The sequence below is a fragment of the Haplochromis burtoni genome, unplaced genomic scaffold (assembly GCF_018398535.1).
Source record: "Haplochromis burtoni strain Fernald_Lab_line unplaced genomic scaffold, NCSU_Asbu1 Contig_12, whole genome shotgun sequence".
NCBI lineage: Eukaryota > Metazoa > Chordata > Actinopteri > Cichliformes > Cichlidae > Haplochromis > Haplochromis burtoni.
Window position 1 is genome coordinate 1,902,372 of NW_024582373.1, and position 26,580 is coordinate 1,928,951.

Below are 26,580 nucleotides of genomic sequence, written 5' to 3' on the forward strand. Positions count from 1 at the left end.
AACTGTCTGTTCTAAAGGAGTGGCCACTGGTATTGACTGGAATTTAAAAGCAACCCTCCTCCCTACACACATTTACACACAAATAGAAGTGTGCCTGCTATACATGTAGTAGTTACTTTCATCAAAAAGTAGCCTTTATGCATTCTGATGCAAAGTTTCATGCTTACATGCATAGTCAAGGGCTTCATAACACGTGGGATTTAATGTCAAAGAGATCTTTAGGAAAGAAATTGAAGGCTGTATGCACTACATTCATGATGCCACCTCCGCTGTTTGTCCTGTGAGTGGTCTCTAAGCTCTAAGTGTGTGTGTGTGTGTGTAAGGAGTAATCAGTTCAAGGAGTTATGAGAGAGGACAGAAGAATGACCCGGTGAGCGAAGGGGGAGGTAGACTGTTGCAGAAGTTGGGAGAGAGGTGGATTAGAGGACAGGAGAGGAGGGTGAGGTGGGGGCACAGACCAGCCAAAGCAGAGAGAAACCAATGCAAGTACAGCGGGATGGAGGGTGAAGCGCCGGTTGGGGAGGGTAGGCAGGATAGGGTGGGTAATTACAGGGGCCCAGAGAGGAGAGGCCTGTAATCAGTCTGCCCTCAGGAAGGAATGCAGCTCATCTTCTCATGTAATTACGGCCATTTAAACGGCTCCGGCTTCCAAACACTCATCCCACTCAACTGCTTACCTATTCACTATACATGCTTGCACACACACGCATACACAGAGACACCGTGAGACAATCAGCGACAGAAACGGACAGATTTTTAGGGAAAACTTCCAAATGGAGGAAACGAGGAGACAGGCTGTGGGCAATGTGTGAGCGTGTGTAGCTGCAGAGTTGATAGCCGTGTAGACTGCAGGCCTCTAGAGGAGAGGACTCCATGTGAATACCCACCATGGCAACCAGCCACTCCGGGTAGATTTGCGCAATTCTCATCAAGCAGCTGTGCAGTGGGAGAGTAGGCCAGCAATGGCGCCTTGCACTCAGCTCGTGCACCTCCAAGTAACAGTTGTGATGCTGGTCTGTAATTTTGAGAGGACGACAATATTTGTCTCAGCCCTCTCTAACCCCCTGTCTACATCTGCAAAAGTGATTGATAGCACTGTTTGTGTACGCCTGTGTTCCCATGCAGTAGGTGGTCGTCAGGGCATACACAAACAGCACAGAGCCACTTTTTGATGGGCCATGATTAATGAGCTCAGTGGGGGGTGGCGCCCCCTAGCTGTGACAGAGCACACTTTCAGCCATGATGTATCCCCCCCCCCCAGTCCCCGCGTCTATTCAAATGCACCAGTAGCAGCAGTGGGCTCACAGCTACAACACAAGCCCAAATCCTCTTAGCGCTCCCACTCTCACAGTCACACTCACCCACACATCCAAAAACACAGTCGCAGAAGCTCGCTTATGGATGGGGGGGGGGCACTGTCGGTTACATGCACGGTGAGTAAATATATTCTATAGATTGCTGCAAACACACCCACCATGTCGCTCTTTTACACACATGCTTTGAATATAGTGTGGGTCCATGTGAAACAACCACGTAATTCTCCAGTATTCACCCAGTTATCAGCAAAAACCACCACTGTCTGTCCCTCTTTCATTTACTGCCTTATTTACCGTTTGTAACCATGTAGTTAGATAACATGTTTACGTGTGTTTCTGTGCATTTCCCCCCACCAGCATCGCCTCCAAGAGGACTGGTTAAGTATTATTGTGACAGGATATGTTTGTGGGAAGAAATGACACAGGAGGCGAGTCCTTTGAAAAAAAAAAAAAAGGGGGGCAGGTCACGCTTCATTTACAATTAGATGGTTGTAGGGCAACACACCTTGCAGATAAGAGTGTAGGATAACATTCTGTATACAATTAGATTGGTAAATGAGGTCTTTGTTATGTTGCATGTGTGTGTGTGTGTCTGTGTGTGTCTGCATGCATATGTGTTACTATGTCCTCAGGCTTCCTCGCTCTCTCCTGCTGCCACCGGGACATACTGGATGGACAAGCGAAGGATTTCTGTCACTGTGCATCTCCATCACCTGCTCGGCCTTCCTCCTCTGCCAATCTGCTTTTCTTGCCTCCTGTCACCTCACTGTCTCTCTCTCTCTCTCCCAAACACACCTTTTCTTTTCCGCTTACTGCCTCGCACAGATTCTATCTTTCTTGCCCGCTCGCGCACAAACCCTGCACAGTTAATTAAACTCATGCACTCGTATCTTGATGAAACGATCGGCTTCACACCCCACAGAAATAGCCGCTCTGCAGGTGTCCTCATTAGCATGTTGGAAGCAATCAAAGGTGTGACATTTCCACTGCTATGATGAACTTCCAACAAGTTGCATCTCACAAATATATGACAAATATACAGAAAGGGTGGCAAAGCATTAACAATGTGTGTGTTGTCATATAGTCTTCAGTGCCATTCTCAGAAAATGCCGGCATCATGGGTCTGACAGAAACAGATTTCTGTCATTTTACTCATAAGTTACTTTTACATTAATGTTCCTCGTGGTTCATTGTCAGATTCGTAAAACTGCTGTCACAACTTTTATACAAAACTAAACACATCTTTATATTTGAAAGCAATCTAAAAGAGGTTTTAATGTTGGGCAAGTTCTCTCACACCAAAGTCCTGTGAAATAACTTACAAATATAGCAGCTAGCATAGCTAATATGTGAAAAATTACAGCTGAAATTTGCCTTATCATTCATGTTGGAACAATGGAGCAGCAAACTATGGCATATATGGACCTATTCAGAGGTGTATAGCACAATTCAAAAACGTCTTTTACAAAATGAGCCCATGCTTTTCAAGTTTACATCTTCTGCACAACACATCAGCTGCTGTGGTCACTGTTTGACAATGTCCGTGACACTAATATCACTATTACTGTGTTTGCCTAATGCAACATTTATTGTGTATTGTAAATAGCTGATAAAAAGTTAAAATGTCAACCAACACTGTGGAAAAGCCCTGTTTCTGTGACAACAACTTACCCAGCTGCCTAATTACCTCAAGAAGAAGCTCTCAACATCTAATGGAAGGTTTCGCAATCATCATCCTTGAATTCAACTTCTTATTCGCTGGCAACAGATGTGCTAAAGTTAGCTGCAGGTCTTTCTGTGAATTTGGCTTCTAGGCTATCAAATGCGGTCGTCTCTTCAGCTTTTAGATATATTTTGTGGCTGAGGTTCTTTACTCAGGGGGCAGCACAGTGGTCAGCCCTGCTTTTTCCCAAAGACCTTGCAAGAAGGTCAGAGGAAATTCCATCATCGGGTCGGGGCATTTCTGTGTGAGTTTGTATGTTCTCCCTGTGTTTACGTGGGTGCACTCTGGGTACTCTTCCTCGCAAGTCTAAAGATATGCAGTTAGCACAGTCGTAGGAATGAATGTGCGTGCAAATGGTTGTCTGTCTCTCTGTTAGATAGCCCCATGTCAGCTGGGATAGGCTCCCCGAAGTAAGGTTTAGTGAGTAGGAAAATATATAAGCACATTTATGTGTTTTGTGTTCTTTAAAAAGCTTTTAATTGGTCAATATTTGACAAAAACTAGTATTTTCAGTCTCTACTAGCTAATTGTTTAACAAAAGAAAGGTGGCAGTTCCACTTTTAACAGAGCAGACTGTAGAGATTCTTTAAAAAGATTGAAGCTAATTACACAAATTACAATATGTAACTGGTTTCTTTTTCTTTTCTTTTTTTTTTTTTAACCAACTTTAGAGTATTTCAGTATGCAAATTGCAAGAAATTACTCTCTCTTGCATGGCTGAGGCACTAATGTGTTCACAAAATCGCATAACCTACAAACACCTCCCGTAGTGCTTTAAAACACATATACATATGTAGCACATATGTAACATGCAACTTCTCTTGGTGCTTTGCTACTGGAAACTGAATTTCCCAGAGGAACCCACCCGAGGGATTAATAAAGTTTCATCTATCTATCTATCTAAATTTTCTGCTATAGTATTGCTATGACCGTATTTTGCCGGGATGACAAACACTCACGAAGGCTCGCAAGGTGAAAGCAATACCAGCCGCGCTGTCGCCGCTAGTAATCATGAAGCACATGAAGGGGAGTTCGTGTGCCTGCTGGTGCGAGAGAGGAAGTCTGTTAGTTAGAGAGTCACCATGGTGAGTACAAAGAAGCGGGCTGCAGAGACATGTGAAGCCGCTGCAGGTTCACATCTTGGTGGCAGTATCAAAATACCCAAACAAGAACTTTCAAGGCCAACATTTGGAAGACTTGATGAGAGAGCACACAGAGTTGGAGCTGTGGTGCTCTTAGCAGGAAATCAAATTCTGCTTCCTGCCTCCTGACGACTCACAGCAATCGTGATGAAATGAAAATAATGGCACTGTTAGTCACTGGTGAATTAATGACATTTCCTATTAAAAGATGACCAATTTTGCCCCCTGTGTGCGCTCAAAGGGGCTGCTTATGTTGTAAGCGTTTCTGCGAGTGTGTGCGTGTTCGGTCAGATGGGTGAACCGCATGACTCCTCACACTCCGTCTGCCTTTGTTGATGTGAGAAGCGATGCTGTGTCGCTCCAACCTGTACTCATGTCGCCTTGTGCCCTGCTTGACGCCAAAATACACACACACTGTGACTGCCCCACTCACACGTGCAGTGATTCTCCATCAGATCCTTCTAAGTCTCCACACATGCTTCTTTCCAGTCTTCACATCTCTTCACTTTATCTTTTTTACCTCCTCCCTGGTTTCTTTTCTCTCCTCTTGTACGATTTTTTTCAAGCTGATGAGGATGAGGTCAGGCTGAATATCAATCACTCAATGTAATTGTCCTTTAAGGAAGGCAAGGAGAGACTGTCTTCCTCCATCAATCTCTGTCTCTTTCGACCTGCCTCTGTGTAGTGTGTGCAACTCGCACCCCGGGGCTTCCTCTCAAGAATGATGATAATGAGGTGGATAGGGTGAGGATGATGTATAACGTCAATGTTGCATAATGGCTGTTGATCACTGTATTAATTGGTCTTGTTTTCTTAGTCATAAGCAGTGTTGTCACATTTGACCATCTGTCCTCACAGCTGTTTGACCTCAGTGGGCTGAGTAGAACCAGACAGTGATAATATGTAATATGTTTTAACATTCTGCCACTTTCATATTTTTACATATGTCATTTTGCAGTGGCTGGTTCCTCTTACAGTAGTATATAGATAATAAAAAACTATGTTGTCATTAAAAAGGAAATAAAACAAGACAACAACACCAAAACAATAAACAGGAATAGTACTTATGGAGTACTTCTCTACTCTTACTGAGCACTCAAAGCCACAATCAGCCATTCACACGCGCACACACGTTCGCACTGCACTTTATCCTGTGCCTTCGAGTGCTTTTACCTATCACACATGTTGAGTCGGATGCATTGGCGGCAATTTATATCCTGCCTCAGGACACTTCAGCGTGTACTGTGGATCAAACCGCTGACCTTTCAACGAGCAGTTGATCAGCTCTGCCTCCTGGGCCACAGCGACCCCTACTCTTAGGCTCTGTTAACAAAACCTGTAATATTTTGTACGGGGCTATGAAGTCGGTCCTTAACAGGCTGCCTGTTGTGCTTTTCGGTTAGATGTAATGCCACTTCTTGTTCCCACTGTTTGTAATCAAAGTCAACATCTGGCTCGTTAGTGTTAATGTTTCCACAGCAGAGCTGTGAAGTGCTGCCTTGAGACATATTCTTCCAAACTCTGTGCCACAAATGAAGCCGTGGCTGGGAGAAAAAACACCTGTTAGCCTTGAGTATCTTTGCCTCACCTGTTTCCCTGAGATTGTGTGCGTAGGGTCTGATCTCCGCCTCCAATGAAAGCCAAGCAGAGTGACCAGAAGTGACAGCAAAACGAGTCAGATTATTTAAAACTGATAAAATTTTAAACACCATACGCAGCTCCTGTCCAAGTTGCTTTTGGTCCTATCTGGCCGGCACCATAATGTTTGCCTCGCTGAAGAGATTTAGCGTCAGAACGAATAAATCGTGTCTTATATTAATATTTTGCATCAAATGTTTAGGAGAATGAGTAACAAGGGGCCCATTTCTTACAGGTTCCTTCTCCATATGTTGCCTGGTGGCCAATAATAAAACACATTCAAACACGCTGAAAAGCCACAGTGGGTATTTTTGTCTGTTTACCGGTTTAGCAGCATTTGAAAAATTCATATCATGCATGAAATTACTGGCTGGTGTGCTGCTGCATCCAGTACAGCACCCAGCACTGGGGTTGGTTGTGCTTCGTAGTTGGGCCCATGTTTTCTTTGCATGTGTATTTTTCATTAAAGTAAGATGTCATTTGAAGTTGAATGGACAGAGCAAAGTGCTTTGAATCCAGGAGGCAAGAGGGAAGGAAGACTGGAGTCAGGGGAGGGCAAGAAGGAAAGCATTGCCACGTCATATACGAGGCAATGGGATGCTGCACCGCCGATTGTTTCTGATATAACTCTTTTTTTTTCTATAAAAAAAATAAAAACTTCATGATCTTGCCAAACACAACTTAACCCCGTCTCTTTTGTAGTATTTCTCTGTCGCTCGACCTCTTCAAAGTACTCTTCCTCCTGTGCTTTATTCTCTCATGCTTGCTTTTCCCCTACTTCTGAGTGCAGTGTTGGGATAGTGAGGGCACTGAAGGGGACAGTAATGACTAACTCTGTAAAGGTAATGATAAAGTACAGATGCTTTAGACTCCACTCTGGCTAGAGGCGCTGGGGCTAAGAAAATTACAGTCATTCATGTGTGTGTGTGTGTGTGTGTGTGTGTGTGTGTGTGTGTGTGTGTGGTGATGTGGCTTGTGTGTCATTGTGTGTTGTGTGACTTGTGTGTGAGCAGAGAGAGAGAACGAGAGAAGACAAGGAGAGCAGAGAGGAAGAGAGAATGAGGAGCAAAAAGAATAAGAGAGGGCAGAGAGAACAACAGAGAGTTTCACAGGCTTAGACAAAGACAGACATTGCTGTGATTCATTTCCCTTGCCAGTTATTATAGCTGTCCAGTGTGTGTGAATTTGTGTGTGTGTGTGCGCGCGTGCCTTATTGTCTCTCTGCTCACCACTTGGCTTTGAGTGTCTCTTGACCTGTCTTTGGCCAGCTCTCTTGTCTTCCCATCCTGTCACCCCTGTCCAGACGCCCTCTGTCTTTCGCCCACGCAGTCCTGCCTTGAAGTGACCACTGTCACTTCAACTCTCCGTTACAGCGAACTGAAGCTCTGCACTTCACCACACAGTCAAACGTGAAGGAGGGGACTCCTTCATTTGCAGATGAGTTCAGCATGCATGAATAAGAGTGGTTGAGAATGCTCTGTATAACTATAGGTTGTCATCTAGTGTCTGGGTCTACTTGTGCCTATGTGTTCACACAATTGTGTGCTCTAGAAAGGAATACCCAGAAGCCTGTGTTTGCTGTCTAGCTGTCTGCTGTCTGTCATTAGAGTAATAAAAGACTTGCTGTGCTGCACGGTGAGGAGTTCTTGTCTTTAAGGCTCCTCCATTCCGCACAAATTGCCAGCTGCTGAGCTCTGATGGATGTTTGTATGGTGGCCCAAAAACACAGGTTCTACTTTAAACCCCTAGCTCCATTATCCCAGACAGAGATGCAGGGGAGAAAAAGGGTGTCTGTCTGTCCGTCTCCTTCCTCTGTCATCTAAAAGTGTTTTAATTAAACTGTGCCTCTCTGCAGGCCTCAGAGCGCACACGCGCGCACACACACAGACACGGCACAGAGAGGGAGGTTTATCCAAATACGCAGTGCTCTCCTTCCATTCTGTCTCCGGCTGAACCGCCGCCTCTCTTTTGTTTGTCTTTCTGCAACCGTTCTTTTTCTGCCTTTCCTCCTTCTCTCTCCGTGCCCCCTCTCATCGCGCCTGAAGAGTGACAGGCTGTGTTTTCAGCCGATGTTTGAACACAGAGCGATCAATGCCGGACAAAGGGAAAAGAGCGGGGGAGTGGGGCGGGGAGGGGCGACACAATTGGTTATTGACAGAGAATACAAAGTTTGAGGGACTGGAGGCGACAGCTTAGCAGGGAGAGAGGAACCGAGAGAGGGAGAGAGGCATGCCAATGAATGCGATTCATGTTCATGGTTAAGCATCACGTTCTGATGTGTTAACTTCCATTATTCATAATTGTTTGTGTTTACCTGCTGGTATCCTCAGCATTGTGCATGCTTAATTGAGCGTATATAAGTGACGTAAAAGTGCGAACACCTGCTCTAAGGAACAAGTGGTGTTTGTTCCTGTGTTTCTATTTGTTTCGCTGTATTCCTCGGAAACTCCTTGAGGATCGCCCTTGGCATTTAGAAACAAAAAAAGTCTAGTATGATGAAGCCACTCTCGTTGAACTAAAGTAAAATTTAGTTTTAAGGTGTCCATCACTGACACAAATATTGCACTGGTGGCTAGCTGGATCGTTTACGATGCATTAATGCTCAGTGAAACAGAAAAAAAGTATTTGAAAACCTTTATTGATCACGTTGAGCTCATCATCACCGTCAGCATTTCTGCTTTTACTGTACACTGCCGAGGTCTGGGTGGGTTAAAAGGTGAGGGTTCAGTTTAAGGTCACAGGTGATTGCAGTGACTGGAACAATGAAGTGTTTGCGTGGGAGAGAGAAAAGAGTCAAAAACAAGACGCTCAAAAACAGCGCTCTATCCTGGATCGCTGTAATGCTTTGAGCAGCTGATGCATTTCTTGTCTCTGGCTAGCCCTCAGTTGTTGGTAATTCTACTTTTACCTCAGCTAGACCTTTTATAGTCATATAGATGTGACTTTACTTGAAGATGGTACAGCCTCCTGAATACCATAAATCCTCGTTGGCCTTGGTTTCAATCCTGCTACAATTTTTCTTTCCTGCTTCCTCTGCGAGCTCTGCGCTCTGCTTTGCTTTCCCTAATGTCTCAGACAGAATCTGTCAAGGGGAACAGTGGGATGAGAGTGGGCAAGTGCTCACTTTCCTAAAATAGGAGATGGTATCTTTCTAAGTACTTTCTCTTGTTCCCTGGTTGTAGAATACCTGATCAGGTTGAGGCTTGATACATTTTGAAAACTGAACACTGCAAATCTGCCTTGTTTAAATCTCGTAGTTTAAAAGCAGCTGAATTTGCTCACGCATCTCTCTCTCTCTCTTTTGTTTTAGCCATTCTGAATATAGAGGATGAGATTTGAGAACTGCAAGGCTGTAAGGCTGTAGTGTAGGAAAAGCACAGTTTCCAGTGAGCGGCTCCCACATATGTGAATTCATCTGTAGGCATACATGTGAAGTGAAGACAGCGCACCGAGTTCGATATGCCTTTAGCTTTTGGATTATCCTGACTGGAGAAAATGTAAATCATCTTCACGTTAATGCTCATTCACTCCACATCATTTTTACAACCAGGTAAAAACAAGTTTTCTGCTGTAAAGTCAGACATAAAAAAATTTATAAGAACCTGTATTCCTCAGAAATGCAAGGGATGGGACCAGTATGATAGAGTGGGGCAAAATTAAAGGAAAACCTGGACTCCTCATCTCTACAATGAGGGGATCCAACGGCTGTTATGGCATGAGGGTCATTTTCCTGCTTCAATTCAGGTCAAATTATCCCCTTATAGAGAAGGGTCCCTGCAAATGAGTATAAATTGTCATCTTTAGGCTATGACTAGTCATTTTTAGACTGATGGTAGTGGTCTGTTCCAAAATGACAGTGCTACAGAGGCCCTGAGAGGTCAAACATACTGCAACTTAAGAAAACGCAAGCAAATAGTAAAACACTTTAAATGAATGCAAAACAGACAATGGAAGTAAAACATTTAATCAAAAAAACTCTGAAGAAGCACTATATAAGACCCAGTCCATTTACCATTGTGATTATTATCATGTGATGAGAACACACATTCCCTGCAGCTTTTTCATCCTTACAAAAGTCTCAGTTTCTGTCACTTTTGCAGCTTTTATTGTCACATTATTGTCTTCCCCAAATCACCGCCATTCTGGTTTTTGAGCGTTTGCAGAGTGAAATGAGCGACTATATTTTGGGAAAATGTTTGAGACACTTGTAGCCCAAATGCCAAAATGCACCGAAGCTGTTCAGTGTCCCAACAGTTTTTATTTGTTTTGCCTTTCATTAGTCACCTGTGTGTAGCTGTTCAACAAAACGAGAGAACATTTGGAGCACGTGCTGACCTATCGCAGCTTTCAAAGTATGCCTACACTTTTTATGTATGTGCTACTTTTGTGCTAACTTTTCATGTTCAAAGCAGACCCTTATATCCCTGCCGTGCTGTCACACGGTCTTTTCCAGTCCACCTGTGCACCTACACACTCGTGCACACAAGGATACAGTTCATGTAATACATATATGAGTTGCAGCACGGTTTATTTTTATACATTATTGTAATATTCTTGAAGCTGTCCAGGCCATTTTATTTATTTTGACTACTGTCACAACTTTTCCTATTTATCTGTATAGCACACATTTTGTCACGCATTATCAGTCCATATACACAAATCTGTCTTCTGCAATAAACATCATTGATACACTGCTTGGGATCTACTCATCATCATTAGAGTACCGCGTCTGACAAAAGAGGTCAGAAAGACTGTGTCCTTCCTGCCAGGAAAAGCTTTTGACAGCTTTTCCAAGACGGACGTGTCACATCGAAAATGTCATGGGATAATGTGCGATCAACAGGACTGACCCGCAGAAGGTCAGCGGCTCTCTGCTCCAGCTGAGAAGCACAGACTCTTCCAGAGAAACTAGAGCAGGGGGTCTGCCTTGTCCAGATTGCTGGTTATACAGGGAGGCAAAAATGTCACTGTACTTCTTCCATGATGGTACAAACTATCAGCACCTTAAATGTCTTCTTGAAATGCACTTACAGAGTGGCTTTCCCCCAAAGCTTGAGAGGGGCACACAAAATAAGCTGTCATACAGACATTTTCTCTCTTTCGATGTGTGATAGGTTAGTGATATGGACAAATTTGGCATTTTGCTTTTTCCATACCTCCTCGTCAGTGAGGTCAGCGACCAGGAGAAGCTGCAGATTTGCCATAGATCAGATTCACTGCACTGCTCTTTTGTCAGGTTGGTAAATCATTTCTATCCCCCACCCCCCCACCCCTTTTTTTTTCTCCAGAGAGCAGCGACTACAGCGAGGCCGAGGTTCTTCCTGACTCCTTCCCGTCAGCGCCGGCAGAACCTCTCCCAGAATTCCTGCTAGAACCCGAGGATGCTTTCATAGTGAAGAACCGTCCAGTCCAGCTGCGCTGCCGGGCGTCACCCGCCACCCAAATCTACTTCAAATGTAACGGAGAGTGGGTGAACCAAAACGATCACGTCACTAGAGAGAGTCTGGACCAGATCACAGGTGAAGACCTGCACGCTCACACACTGTAAACACACACTCACATACACACACAGTAATGTCACCTTGTATTTTACAGACATAAACATCATCCTCAATTACTAACATCATTTTCAACTACATAATCCATTAGCTCCTATAGGATTTTATGTGCACGTTAACTGCTTTTGGCCTGCAGCCAATGCATTATTTATATGCACTGTGAAAAATGTGCCTCACTAATCTCTCACTCTCCTGCTCTTCCCGTGTCTCTCTTCTCTCTCTCTCTCTCGCTCCCTTTCTCACTCTGCACAGGCCTGGTGGTGCGGGAGGTGGACATCTCAGTGTCGAGGACCCAGGTGGAGGAGCTGTTCGGACTGGAGGACTACTGGTGCCAGTGTGTGGCCTGGAGCTCAGCTGGCACCACCAAGAGCAGCCGCGCCTACGTTCGCATTGCATGTCAGTATCAAGGCGGCGCGTTTGCACATGCTGCACGTATGCGTGTGAGAGACAGAGTGAGAGAGCAAGAGGAAGAGAAACAGCGAAAGGGCAAATGTTTTCAACTTTCTCCTTGTCACACGCGTCAGTTTAAGTATATATGCAAATAAATTGCCGTAACACTCCATCTTGATCCCTGGTAGTAATGTAGGGCGCGGTGTGATTGACACGTCGCATGTTTATGAGAGTCTGGAGTGTGGAAAAATGACACAGTTACTGAGGCTTTTGGGGGCTTTGCCTGGTGTGTGTGTGTGCGCGTGTGACAGGCAGTGTCGCTGAGATAAACTGAGTGTCACTCTCTGCTGTCACAGGGCAGCCTTCACTAACTGCTGACTGCATGTGTGTCGCCCTCTGTAGACTTGAGAAAAAACTTTGAACAGGAGCCTTTGGGGCGGGAGGTGCGTCTTGAGCAGGAGGTGCTGCTGCAGTGTCGCCCCCCAGAGGGTATGCCTGCTGCCGAGGTAAATGCTTTTCTCCCCACCGTGACTCTCATCACCTACAGATGAGGACTGAATTTGTAACCCCCCTATGAAATTTAAAGTCTTTGTCAAAACTTTACCAAGGACTTTTTTTTAAAGAGCATAGGGTTTTCAACATTACAGCATTTCTACACATACTAGCTCTCTTTAGAGAGCATAAATTATCTCTATTTGCACACAATAACAGAATTATTTCAGAAAAAAGTGATAAAAGCCAAGATTATTAGCCTCCTGAAAAACTGACCTTTTTATTGAGGCGTATTACAAAACTAAGGGTTATCGTCCAATTTACACACAGCATAAAAACTTCAGCAAGGGTTTGAGCTGTCACTTGAGAAAGCATCACAGCAAAAACAAAAGAAATCTGTTTAGACTTAAGAAAAAGAGTTGTTGATGCTCGCAAAGCAGGAGATGGATTTACAAAGTTATCGCAGCATTTCCAAGTGTCAAGAACTGGAGGGAGAAGTATGATCATGAAATTCAAAGCGAGCCATACAGTACAGAACAAGCCTGGGAGAGGCAGGAAGCAAAAGATTTCAAAGGCTCTGGAAAGAAAAGTAGTGAGAGATGAGTCTAAAGACCCCAGAATAACTGCCAAGACACTAGTGAATGATTTAGCGACGTCAGGAACATGAGATGAAACTGGAGCGCTTTAACCGCAGAAGCGCTGCTCATGTTTGGAGAAAGAAAGGAGAGACATACAACCCAAAGAGCAGTGACCCCATCGTGAAACATGGTGGTGGGAGTATTATGCTTGAGTATGACTGAAAGTAAGAATCCTGACAAGATAGAAGGAATCAGGAAGAGAGAACTACCTCCAAATGCTCAAAGTGAAGGTTACTGACTGACCTGCACAAAACTCTGACTTGAATCTTAATGAAAAATCTGTGGGGTGAACTGAAGGTCCATTGCAGAAGACCATGAAATCTGACCTGCAGGCTGCAGGCTGTTATGCAGCAAAAAGGACGCACAATTGACCATTAGCATTGGGAGAGCTAATCATTTTGACCCTGGTAGTTTTTGTGTTTTCTGAATAAAAATCGTATTTATGTGCAAAGTAAAATATTATAAGCATCCAAACAAAGACACGCATGTTTGGAAAAGCTGTGTTAAAAAATTCCTTACTCTGTTTGACGGCACTTTGGAAATACTTTTAAAGAATGAATTTTTCATAGGGGGGCTAATTTGTTCCTCTTCTGTAGCCTTTTCAACACTTTCACACTCATATTTTTCTTCTTGATTCTGATGAGCAATAAACAGCTCAAATCCTTTTGTGTTGTGTTGTTTTGATTTCAGATTTATGCTGTGCAATCTGCAGCATAAAACAAAAGAAAAGAAAGTAAAGGGCGAGATGCTGACATTTTGACACCATCAATAAAAGAGTCACTAAAACACGCAAAGAAATATGCTTGTGTCATGTTTTAACACCAAGCTAGTCTAACTGTAAAACCTTGTATCTGAATTGCTTATTTTATCCACATTTGTATTGTGAAAGCTGTCTTTTTCTTTTTAGATACCTATTAACCAGGAGAATTTTGACATAAAAAGCACGTTACGTAAATTTCAAAATAAAAGCAAATTGGTTTAATTATAAAATTATACCAATTTTGTTAATGTAATCAGTTAGTTATGGATTTTTGCCCATTAAAAAGGCAAAAATTAGTCAAAATAAAAGTGAATGAAAGACATTTTTCGAGAGAAGAAACAAATTAGTGTTTTTGCTTGGCAAAAACAATCACATTTTGACTGCGTGTTTGATCAATACTTTGTGTTGTGATGGCTTGATACACTGCAGGTTTACCGTGTTTACTGAATGGCTCTGTGCGTGGTGAGATGACTCATATTTATGCATGCACACCTGCTGATTTTATGTGAAAAAAAAATACCTGCCAAAGAAACATTTGAGTCAAAACGAAAATAACATCGAGCATCTGAGACTGTGAGAGCTAATTTCTTGTTTTCTATATTTACTCATTGTGAGTGTGAAGCGCCTGATTTGTAATTTTATTTATTTATTTTTTTATGTTGGATAATTATAACTTTCATAACCTTTTTGAGGTTTCCTCATCTTTATTTCAGCGGTATGTGTCGGCCTATTCTTGCTTGTCTCCAGGTTGACTGGCTGAAAAATGAGGATGTCATTGATCCATCGCAGGACTCCAATTTTCTGATCACGATTGATCACGATCTGATCATCAAGCAGGCCAGACTTTCGGACACGGCTAACTACACCTGTGTGGCTCGAAATGTGGTTGCCAAAAGACGCAGCAGCACAGCTACGCTTATTGTTTATGGTAACACATCCGTTTCGCACCCCTCCACACCTCACACCTCCTCACATTAATGACACGTTTGCTTTGGATTAAAGAAAAAAACTATGAAATGCTGGTTATGAATTCGACTTGTGACAGCATGTAGCCATTATCAGAATCATCTGTTTGGTTCTTTGGTTTAGTGATTCAATATGCTGAGCAATAACTGACTGAAAAAAACAATGAATTGTAATTTTAGCCCCTCTTGTGTAAATCTTTAATACTCAGTGAACTTAATTAATGGTAGAATTTTTTCAGTAGATGTATATTAGCAGTTAAACCACTAAAACAAATTTAAAGTTCTGCTAGTAAACCTTTGATCTTTGGACGAGTTTAAATTATTTTTACTTTTATGATTATTAGAATATTATTACCAACATTACTGTAGACCAAGCAACTCCACTTTCTGCAACTGCAGCAGCCTCTCCCCACCAGGAGAGTGAACGATGCACACAAGAAATACTTAAATCGCACCCACATCATGCACCAAAAGCACAGCTTTACCCTACAAGCAACATGATCCCAAGCATCCACTGCCAATGCACTGCTTTGAAAAATCAAATCTCCTATCAGGGCCCTACACAATATCAAGCATGTTGTTTTAATGTTGCACCTGATTGGTGTAAGTGTGGTAGACAGATTTCAGTAAATATACCTCAGGAGGTGATCCTGGCCATCACTCACTGATATGTATGTTAAATATAATAGCAAGAGTTGATAAAGTGATTGTCATGAATGTTAAAAATCATCCACGTATTAACTTTCAGACTTGCTCACTTTGTCTCATTTTGTGCGTCTCAGTGAGCGGAGGTTGGTCTTCTTGGACGGAGTGGTCGGAGTGCAACGCTCGCTGTGGGCGTGGCTGGCAGCGTCGGACACGCAGTTGCACCAATCCGGCCCCTTTGAACGGAGGAGCCTTCTGTGAGGGCCCGCCGGTACAGAGAGTAACTTGCACCACGCTATGCCCAGGTGAAGACCAGATACTCATTTGTTGATTTCTAAAATGTTCAGATTTTAAGTAAACAAACAGCTGCCAGTTTTGTTCCTCAGCTGGAGATAATTTATCTGAAAGTGCTCTATTGAGGTGATACGGTACTATGAGGTATTTAAGATAAGATAGGGCCTGATTCATCGAGACCTTGTATCTGAGGAGAAGGATTTAATGTCCATTCAGGATTTAACAGTTAAGAGAAGCCAGTATTGGAGAAAAAAGCTCTTCTTTTTGGATCAACCAAAGGCTTTTCAGGGAGCATTTAAAGTGGCCTGACAATAATAAATTAGATGAATTATTGAATTGAACTAGTTTTTCAGCATCACTCTGAGACAGGACGTTTCTAATTTTAGAGATATTGTGCAAATGCAAGAAAGCAGACCGTAACATTTGTTTAAGATGCTCATTGAAAGACAAATCATGATTTAAAGAAATCCTCCCAGTGTTTCTGGATGCCTGATTAATGCAATCGAGTCTAAGTACCTGATTAGACACCAGGCCTAGATCTTTGCTTTCTCCATTCACCATTCAATTTCAATAAACATTGTCTGATCATATTTGAGGTTGTGGTCCATGTTAGAGAAAACCAGACGACTGTTTACTCCATCATAACTTTTCCCAAAGAGCACAGAGGAGTGTTTGCTCTTGCAAAAGCCGTGGCTTCACTGTTAAGAGGTGCCTGCACTGGGAACACAGTGCAATGTTGTACAGTCACATAACATCCTGTCTAGACCACCCTAACTCCAAAGCACAGAATGTTGTTTTGTTTTTTTTTTGTGCAAAATTGTTAAATTATGCACTTCGAGCCATTACATATGCATCAGACTGCATTATAACAGCATGCCCAACTCCCCTTTACCCGAAGCGATTAAACTGTTTTGCTGTTGGCTTACTGTAAAGTGACTCACATCTCTGTTTTCATTCCAGTGGATGGAGGATGGACTGAGTGGGCAAAGTGGTCCGCCTGTGGGACAGAGTGCACCCACTGGCGCAGCCGAGAGTGTCAAGCCCCCCCACCCATAAATGGAGGAAAGCACTGCAGTGGCAGCATGATGGAGAGCAAGAACTGCACTGAGGGGTTATGTGCAAGAAGTAAGTGTCCAATATGTTGGAACTGGATGTTAAACATCAAAGCTGGGTAAATATTTGGCTTATGTATATGTATTTCTTCATGTATGTAATGTAACCTAATACTCTCCCCTGCCTTTTAATAGAGACCACCATCTGTTGAATTCACTCACTGATGCTTATGGTTGATAGAAGATGGTGTTATTGATGTATCCATAGGGGTCATTTCCCTAACAGCATAATTTCTCCTTCAGGCGGTTGTTGAATTGATCTCGCAGGCGGTGATTTCTTTGCTCACACTTTTATAAGACATATTATATTTCAAAGCTATTTGGTAAGAAACTGTATTCCCGAGGCGTTGAGCCACTGCAACATGGTGAGAGATATAAAAGGGGGGGGGAGAGGGAAATCGCAGACAGATGTTTCAGGAGGAAAAATTCAGGTTCACAAGGAGAGCAGGCAACTGATCCACATCTAAAGAACCACAGATGGAGAGAGAGAGAGGGGGGAAAGTGAAAGATGTGCGTGGAGTGGGAAGCGAGCATGACACAGCCAAGTCGAAAAATTAGCACAGGGAAGAGCATATGAGAGTGAGTCAGACTCGCGCTGACACCCAATGTGCAGCCCGTGATGAGCTGGGAGGAATCCAGCTGACAGCGCATTAGAATCTTAGAGATGCACATCCACAAAAGGCAGGGCGAGAGAAATACATTCAAGCGCACGCTTAAAAAAAACACACACACAGAGATGCAAACACGCCCAAGTATGCAGAGACAAACCTTCTAAATGCACGTGCAGCTGGGTTGCAGAAGGTGTGTGTGTCGCAGGGGGGATCATATGCACAATCAAACCAATGCTGAGCGTCAGCCGTGTCAGCCACACACACACATGCGAGTCCTGCCATAAACAAGCTTCCACAGAGCACCCACTTTAGACGGAATACGCTGCTGTCCGATCCGGCTGCACGTAGCCGGCGTTCTAAGGAGGCCATCGGGGAAAAAAACGAGCACTCGAGTGGCTCTGACAGGGAGCGAGGATGAGAAGCACTGTGCTGTCGAAAATCTGTAAATGTGTCAGTCTGCAAACTACAAGTTACTGACTGACTTATTCATGTTCCCAGCACATCATGTATGACTATCCCGTGGTCACAAACACACCTGATGATATTAGAGCTCTTTGCATCCCTCGCACGCTTTAATCAGAAATCAGACTCTTTAGCTCACGCAATGTTAATCCCTCCGAGGATCGGCTAAATACCCCGAGTCGTAAATGTGCAAATGCTCTGAGACACCGCAAACCCTCATCTTCATCGCATCCTGGTAGATTCTAATTGCAATTGGACAAATGGCAGCATCTGGGGAAGCCATTTGTGCGTTCTGATGATGCCACGGAGAGACGCTTATTTGATTTGAGATCTAGTCAGCGACACAATCCTGAAAGATGGTTTCCATATTTCCTCAAACCACTTGGTGATGATTCACGCCGGTGTTATCGTAGGAATGATTGTTCCCGTCAGCGGAGATGTTTTTTTTGTCCTCATAGGATGAAGAGGATAACATTCAGGTTTCAGTCTACTTGGTGTCAGTCATGTACCACACAACCGCCAGAGTCCTGGTTCATTTTCTGAAGCAGCCTCATCCATATGATACTGATATTATTCAGAGTGTTATTTTTCCTCGTGCCACAAATAAACAGTTATGCTGAAATTTATCTCACATTTTCGCACATTTCTAGAAGAGGTTTGTTTGTTTGTTTAATATGAATTTATCATTTCTTGCCTGTAGTATGCATTTTATGTTCACAGATTGAGCTATTGTTTACGTTCCTGTTTTGGCTTTGTATTATGTTATTGCATCTTTCATTTGCATAACAAACCAGTCCACCCATTTTTTACATTATGTTTTTTTTTTGGGGGGGGTTTTTTCTCCTGTTCAAACAGATAAAAAGATTTCTATTGAACATACAAGCCATCGTAAGTCCACCTTCCCATGACTTTGCTCTGTCACCGCTTCACGCCGCTTGCCTTTTGTGTTGTGTATGTCGTGTGTCTCTCTGCTCACGCAGGTTAGGACTCCTAACACCTTGCGTTAGCACGTGGGGCTGAATGCGTGCAGCTTTTTGTGTTGCCTGTCTGTCCGTGCTTTTATGTCAGCTTGCATCACGCTCAGCGTAGACACGCCTCACCTTCTTGTCCAGCCTGCTTATGAGTGTTGTTATCCACGCTTGTCTAGTGTGTTGACTAAGTGTAACATTGGTTTCAGAGCTGACTCAGTCCTAGCATGTCTCATCTTTTGTACAGAAGCTTATTGTGATTGTAAAGGGGGGGGGGAGAAAAAGCAGTATCTGATTACAAAATGCTGGTGTAATTACACATACTGCCCAGAATGGTTTAGCGAGAGCTACTCCGTCATGACAACTCTGTTATGGAGTGAGCAAAATGACATGCCTCTAAGCTGAGACTCCTTGATCCATAGGCTGTGTGGTAGAAGCACAGCGCTCGCAGGAGAAAAGCCCTTGATTTCTGTCTGACTCTCAGTTAATCTGTGATATAGTTTACATTTAAAGTGATGGTAATTCCTCCAGCTCAATGTGATGTGGACTCAGGGGAGAGCAGCCTTAGTAATGCACCTAATTCGCTATTGTTCCGTTTCTGGTAATAAGTGTGGACGGCTGTCCGATTCGGTTCAATCGCGCCACGTGAGCATGGGAGCTCTCCTCTTCCACAGCCCGCCTGCCTCCGGCTTTCTTATCCTCCACCCTCTCTTCAGCTCTAACCGCTGCTCTGTAGTGTCTTTGGTTGTCTTCTTTCCTAAAGCACTGCTATCCTTATCTCCTCTCCCCTCCTCAACACACTTATAATCCCTCTGTCCTCTCTACAAATCACAACCTTATCTAACTTCTTCCTGTCCCTTTTGCCAAATTGCCTCTCATCTAGCTCTCTCTCCTCCTGTGAGTCTATCTAGGCCGTCCACTCCTTCTCCCTCTCCTTTTTTTTTTTTTTTTTGCTCCTCTTCGTCTCCCGCCAACTTTGCTCCTTGTCTTCTCTTCTTTGCTACTGTGGCGCGACTCCCTCACGTGTCTGGTTTGGGTCTGGCTGTGGCGAGCCTGCTGACCAGTCACAACCAATCACCCAGCCGGAGACGTGGGAGGGAGCTCGGTGGGGAACAGGTGAAGTTAGGGCCAAACACCCCCTGGAGGAGCTGTTTATTAATGGGCCTTTCAGGGATGATTTCTATATTTAAACTGACTACATGGTGCATAGTGACAGGCAGACCAGAGTGAAGCAATCGTAAAGTATGTCTTTAAAAACAACAAAGTGTCCACAAGTACTCCAAAGCCACAAGAATTATTGGGCCCATTCCTCATAATCATCATCATTTTTAATGCACTTCCAGTGGAACAGATGGGCAAGAAAATCCACGGGCTTTGCTCCGTGTAAAAATTCATTTCTAAGTTTCAGCGAAAGCTACGAGGCTTAAGCTGCCTGATTTTCTAGGTATGAATAAATCCATCTTTTTCTCCCCTGATACCAATGATACTCAGAGTATCTGCATATGCTCAGACACCGGGGCTCTCTTTTCCTCTGCTTACTGCATGCAGCTCACTGTTATCTTTTTTATGGAAAGTAACACTATAACAGGGGATTAAAGTCTCAGACTGCAGAAACAGTCAATTTTATCATATCATTGAAAAGACAATGCAATTACTGGTCACATAATGGCCTGTATGGTGATTTAATATATCAGATCAGTGGAGTATTTTCTCTTTGAAGCTTTTCAATATTAATTGATCTCTTTCAGTTTCCTGGACAACATGTTTATGTTGAGCTGTAATAGTATGGTGATCACTAAAATGACCGTAACTCTAGTCGATACACCCTTTAATCAGCTTTCTGTGAAGCTTTATAGCATGTTTAAGAGCCATTTTTAAGGGAGGAGGTGGTTTTTAGGGGTTGGGGGCAATTGATTTGACGGTGCAAATTGAGATAGACGGGGAGGGGGAGCGGGTAAATGCAATAGCATGCAGTAGGGGTCCTGTCGGGTAGTAGCGCTCAAGCCTCTGCTGCTTAGGACTTTAGCCCATGTGGTATGCGGGCTGAGTATTTTGTGCCCCATCTGTTACATCATAATCATGCTGGGGAGGTCATTCAAGTGCAGCAACTAGAGCGTTGAGTCGGTCTGCTATTTGTGCCAGTGCTGTTTTAAAGAGAAATGAAACGAACTAGCTAAACTCATTAACAGCCACTTTAGTAGGTACACCTTACTAATAACAGTTTAGACACCTTTCTGCCTTCAGAACTGCTTTAATTCTTCGTTGCATAGATTAAACAAGATTGGCTGCACATCCATGATGTGAATCTCCCGTTCCTCCACATCCCAAAGGAGCTATACTGGATCTGTCACCAGATCTGAGATCTGTTCAATATTGAGATATATATTGTGGTCACAGAGAGATAGACATGGTCAGCAACAATACTCAAGTTGGCTGTGGTGTTTAAAAAATGCTCAGTTGTTACTAAGGGCCCCAAAAGTGTCCCAAGAAAATCTCCTCCTCACCATTACACCACCATCAGCAGCCTAAACCACTGATGCAGGCAGCATGGATCCATGCTGAGACTCATCAGACTAGGCAATGTTTTTTCAGTCTTCTATTGCCCAAGTTTGGTGAGCCTGTGTGAATTGTAACCTCAGTTATTTGTTGGAGTGGTATCAGTGTGGTTTTCTGTTGCTGTAGCTCATCTGCTTCAAGGTTCATCGTGTTGTTCAGAGATGCTCTTCTGCAAATTTTGGTTGAAATAAGTGGATACTTGAGTAGCGTTGCCTTCCTATCAGCTCAAAGCAGCCTGACCCTTCTCCTCTGACCTCTGGCGTCAACAACAATACCACATTCAAAGTCACTTAAATCACCTTTTTTCCCCATTCTGAGGCTCAGTTTGAACTTCACCAGGTCATCTTCACCATGTCCACAGGCCTAAATGCAATGAGTGGCTGCCATGTGATTGGCTGATTAAATATTTGCATTAAAGAACAGTTGAACAGCCGTACCTACAAAAGTGAGCAGCTATGCCAGCCCTGATCTAAAAAGGCTGAAAACACAAATTGATTTATTTTAACACAGATAAATCTGATTTTTTTTTATTAATTACAGATGTTACTAATTACTAATTAGAGGTCATTTCCTGAGTTCTAGGAAAGTTATTTTTTACCCCACTCAATACATTGACCCCCAACAAATTGGATTTACAGCTATATAAGAAAAAAAAAAGATTTTTCAAAATATATTTTTTATGTTCAGGACTCTGTTTTTAGTCTGATGATGAACTAATGAATTAATCAGCAAATGCTTTCAGCACTAACTTAGACTTCCATGACTAATTTATTCTGCTTACTCTACAGCATGTAGTAAATCAGATGATATGCCATACATTATGCTTCCTTCCCTCATGGTTTTCCCTGCAGATGTAAATGTGTGTTTTCATCTGAGTCTCTTGATGATGTCTTGGCTTTCTGTCCCTCTTTCAGCCCTGGCTCCAGGTATGGGTGTAGCAGTCTACACGGTTCTCGTGGCCCTGCCGCTGAGCGTAATAATGGCACTGTGCGTGGGAGTGCTCGCATACCGCCGCAGATGCCGACATCTCCACGGAGACATCACCGATTCTTCATCAGCTCTCACCACCGCGTTCCACCCTGGCAACTACAAACCTCCCAGACAGGGTGAGTTTGCACACGCATGCACACTCGCGTGAGTCGGCAGGTATTTGCACTCAATTTTTTTTTGCATTGTTCCTTTTTTCCCCACAGCTATTCTCGTGTTTTTCTTATTTTCATAGAAACACTGTCCCTGCTCATTTTTATCATCGCGTTGCTATTTATATCATCCCATAAATTAATTCTCTTATACCATTATCTCCTCTCAGTCAGCTCTCCATTCTTTACTGCGTTACATTTTTTACATTTTAAACATTCGTCATGGTGTCCTTTCTCTTGCTCTTGCCATCAAATATTAATTAGCAACATTAATCCATTCCACTGGCGTCACTTTCGGCTCTCTCAGCCCTGCTCGTGTCATTTCTAGTGATAAGCTCCTCTCTTCTCCCGTACCCACAGATAACCCTCACCCTCTACATCCCTCAGCTCCTCCAGATCTGACAGCCACAGCGGGGGCTTTCCGCGGGCCGCTCTTCTCCCTCCAACAAGGGGTCAACGACAGCCCCCACAAAATCCCCATGACCACCTCTCCGTTGCTGGACCCCCTGCCCAGCCTGAAAATCAAGGTGTATAACTCCTCCACGCTTTCTTCCCTGGAGCTTCCCAATGACATAAGCTCAGGTGACGGAGAGATCCTCAGCTTAAAGTCGGTGGGTACCGTGGGCAGAGAGCGAGAGTATCACACCCACACGCTATCCAGAGAGGCTGGGTTGAGTACAAGCGCCACGCTTGGAAATCTAGGAGGACGCCTCACTATTCCCAATACAGGTACAAAGCTGATTTGTAGCTAGTGATAACTGAAGACACCTTTAGATGCATTGAAGACAAGATAAGTCATGACCCCCTTCTCTTTTTTAGGTGTAAGTTTGCTGGTCCCCCCTGGCACAATCCCCCAGGGGAAGTTCTATGAAATGTACCTCATCATCAACAAGTGGGACAAAACAACGTGAGTGCCCCTTAGTTCTTTAATTCTTTATTTCTCTTATCTGTTTCACACATAGAAGGCAGAATAGACCTTAGTCTCACCTCAATCAGAAAACTTTCCGTTGCAAGACTCGCTTCCACTTCTGAGGATAAAAATATCAACAACTTGTCCCAGCCTTTAACTTAAAATTGAAGAAGCTACTTTCAGCTGCTCCCTTATTCGTAAGGGTTCACCACGGCGGGTAGTTCCTGGTGTTTGATTTAAGTTAGGATGTTCCAAACATATGTGCCATTTTCTTTTAAAAATGAAGCGTGTGCATGTGTGTGATATCTACAGGTTACCCTCTGAGGGCAGTCAGACTGTACTCAGTCCTGTGGTGAGCTGTGGTCCATCTGGTATGCTGCTGAATCGCCCCGTTGTCCTTACTTTGCCACACTGTGCCCAACTAGACACGCCAACACCTGACTGGACTCTCACACTGAAAACGCAAACGCATCAAGGAGCATGGGAGGTGAGAGAGCCTCACGCTGGTATCAAATGATGAATGCCTTCCCTTTTTTTTGCTCTTTTTTTGTGTCACTGATTGCTCCTTTTATCCCTGTTCAGGAGGTGCTGACTGTAGGGGAGGAGACTTTGTCGTCCCCATGCTACCTGCAGCTGGAGGAGGAGTGCTGTCACGTTCTCATGGAGCAGCTAGGAACATACGGCCTTGTGGGCCAGTCGTGCCCTCCACAGCCTGCCTGCAAGCGCCTGCAGCTGGCTCTCTTCGCCCCCCGCGCACCATGCCTCTCCCTGGATTACAGCCTCCGGATCTACTGTATCCATGACACCCCACATGCACTCAAGGTGCTGCTCTCATGTTTATGCATCTGTGTGGGTTTATATTACTGTCTCCTCACGTGCACTTTAAGCCGTTCACCCCGTTGCTTGCCTGCGATTTCCTGTCTCTGTTGCTTTCTATTCATTTGTCTTTCTGCTCTCCCGAAGCATTTTCCTATACTCGAAAACATTCCAAAATTAATTAGGTCTTATTTATTCCACGTTTTTTATTTCCTTAGCAAAACATGGTACCCATACACATATACAGTGGGACTTCCAAAGGTGTGTAAACTTAAAAATAAATAAATACTCATCAGATAAGCTGAAAAATAGCCTTGTTTGAGTTGATTATGTCACTAAAGAGAGATATAACACGACTCTGAAGACATGCGAAGCAAAAAAATAATGTAACACAAAAGATCCTGCATAAGACTTGGACATGCAAAACCAAAAAGCATAGCAAGAAATAAAATTAAATGAACTATAAATAGAAAATAACATAGACAAGGTGTATTATATTGAAGCATGTCACGGAATAAAAACATTAAAAGTTAATATAACTTATTTCCATAGTGGTTCTGGGCGATAGAGGAGTACCATCCCCTTTCAACTCTGCAGATCCATCTCATTTCTCCAAATTAAATTTGGTGCAATACATTGAGTTTTCATGTCCCGCAGGAAGCAACGGCTCAAAATAGTAGAGCAAAATACAAAAACTATACCAAACACAAAGCGAGCGTTCGATTCAGTGGAAAAATATTTTTCCTCTCTCAGACCAGCCAGGAAAGTAAACACAAGTGCGCTGTGTGCAGTATATTGGCATCCCGCTGCATGATTTCTGGCTGGAAAAGTTCAAACAGCTTTTAAACTGTTAGCTCAGAGCATTTCCATTTGGACACATTTTAATTAGGCATCTTTTGAAAGCATGATCTTGCAATGCGAGGGGATGAGCCCGCGCTAAAACCAAATAAATAAAGCCCTAAGCCCGTCTTCTATGGCTTTCTGTGCAGGAGGTGCTGGATTTGGAGAGGAGTCTGGGTGGAGTTTTGCTGGAAGATCCCAAGCCGCTGCTCTTCAAAGATAGCTACCACAATCTGCGACTGTCCATCCACGACATTCCCCACACTTACTGGAGAAGCAAACTTCTGGCCAAGTACCAGGTGACATAATGCAGCAGACTCGTTATATATATCAACATCATTAGGCATTGCAGATTTGCAGCATTTAGGTTTTTGATGTCACAGACCTAAACTGTTTTTGACATTTCATGATTGTGGTTTTAAGTGTGAAACACCACCACACTCATGTTCTTTGTGAAATGACTTGTTTCTTCCATCAGTCCAGTCTGGCGGCACGTGAATAGAAGAGAACAGAACACAGAAGCTTTAAAAAAGCTGATACAGACCAGTGACAAATTAAGGTGTCTTTTTAAATTGCAGGGCAGCTGAGCACTGGCTCTAAAAAGTCTCTGGCAGTCTACTGAAGTGATTAAACAGCGTTTTTTAAAAAGATATTCCCTCATTTAGGGTTTTAATCATGGTGGCGGCGAGAGCTGTCTAAAACCTCAGTCCAAAATCTCCCATAGGTGTTCAGTTGGCTTGAGCTCTGATGATAGTGATGACCATGGCATATAATTTAAACATTTTCATGCCATAAGGATGGGGACATTGTCATCCACAGACCGACCACTCCCACCAGGAGAGAAAGGTTTAATTTAAGGATGAAGCTGATCGCTCATGCCAACTTTATACTGTGCAGTAGCCTGCAAAATTATACCAGCAAAATGCCTCCCACAGCTAAACAAAACAACCAGATCAACTCACTGGGGTGCTCAGGCTTTTCCTTTAATTTGTCATAATGAGCAGTACTACACAAGCTTAAACAGTAATCTTGCTTCATTTCAATAAGAGGGCTATTTTACAAATGTTATAGCATACTTGACTGCTGTAAACACTCAAAGTCTCTCCTGCATTCTTTTCGCAGGAAGATTGCAGTCTGAACCGTTTCTGAATAAACAAACAGAAAATCTGATAGCGCTTCTAATTTATGGACAGTGCGATTTAGAAATAAATTATCCTCCAACGCACAGAGACCCAGTTGGTGGAAACACCCACTATCAAAATAAAGCATACTGCACAGACCTTTAATGGAAACTGCATTCTAGATGATCCCAGATTGTGCTGCTCGGGAAGAGGTCGCTTTAATCACAGTGGTAGAGAGCCTTTTTTTTCCTGGCTTTTCCTGTTTACCACTTTTGTCTGTGTGACAGGAGATACCGTTTTATCACATTTGGAGTGGCAGTCAGAGACCCCTGCATTGCACCTTCAGCCTGGAGAGAGGCAGCCTGGCTGTGTCGCAGCTCACCTGTAAGATCTGCGTCCGGCAGGTGGAAGGGGAGGGACAGATATTCCAGCTGCACACTGACATCCAGGAGGTAATGGTGACGTCTGAGAAAATGCTTGCGCA

At 43.5% G+C, this 26,580-nt stretch overlaps 1 protein-coding gene across 3 annotated transcripts in view; it reads left to right on the forward strand.

Annotated features, from left to right (window-relative positions):
• Nucleotides 1-26,580, forward strand: part of unc5b (unc-5 netrin receptor B) — a 52,912-nt gene that overhangs the window by 22,758 nt on the left and 3,574 nt on the right. Inside the window, exons 2-15 of one of the 3 annotated variants that reach the window (XM_005915405.3) lie at nucleotides 11,108-11,338; nucleotides 11,630-11,773; nucleotides 12,170-12,273; nucleotides 14,405-14,585; nucleotides 15,405-15,572; nucleotides 16,522-16,686; nucleotides 18,602-18,634; nucleotides 22,185-22,376; nucleotides 22,770-23,138; nucleotides 23,229-23,316; nucleotides 23,632-23,806; nucleotides 23,902-24,141; nucleotides 25,125-25,274; nucleotides 26,384-26,548. In XM_005915405.3, coding sequence (XP_005915467.1) covers nucleotides 11,108-11,338; nucleotides 11,630-11,773; nucleotides 12,170-12,273; nucleotides 14,405-14,585; nucleotides 15,405-15,572; nucleotides 16,522-16,686; nucleotides 18,602-18,634; nucleotides 22,185-22,376; nucleotides 22,770-23,138; nucleotides 23,229-23,316; nucleotides 23,632-23,806; nucleotides 23,902-24,141; nucleotides 25,125-25,274; nucleotides 26,384-26,548 — 2,405 coding nt within the window. The remainder of the gene's footprint in view (nucleotides 1-11,107; nucleotides 11,339-11,629; nucleotides 11,774-12,169; nucleotides 12,274-14,404; nucleotides 14,586-15,404; nucleotides 15,573-16,521; nucleotides 16,687-18,601; nucleotides 18,635-22,184; nucleotides 22,377-22,769; nucleotides 23,139-23,228; nucleotides 23,317-23,631; nucleotides 23,807-23,901; nucleotides 24,142-25,124; nucleotides 25,275-26,383; nucleotides 26,549-26,580) is intronic. The other 2 variants (XM_014341276.2, XM_014341277.2) reach the window with 2 other exon arrangements.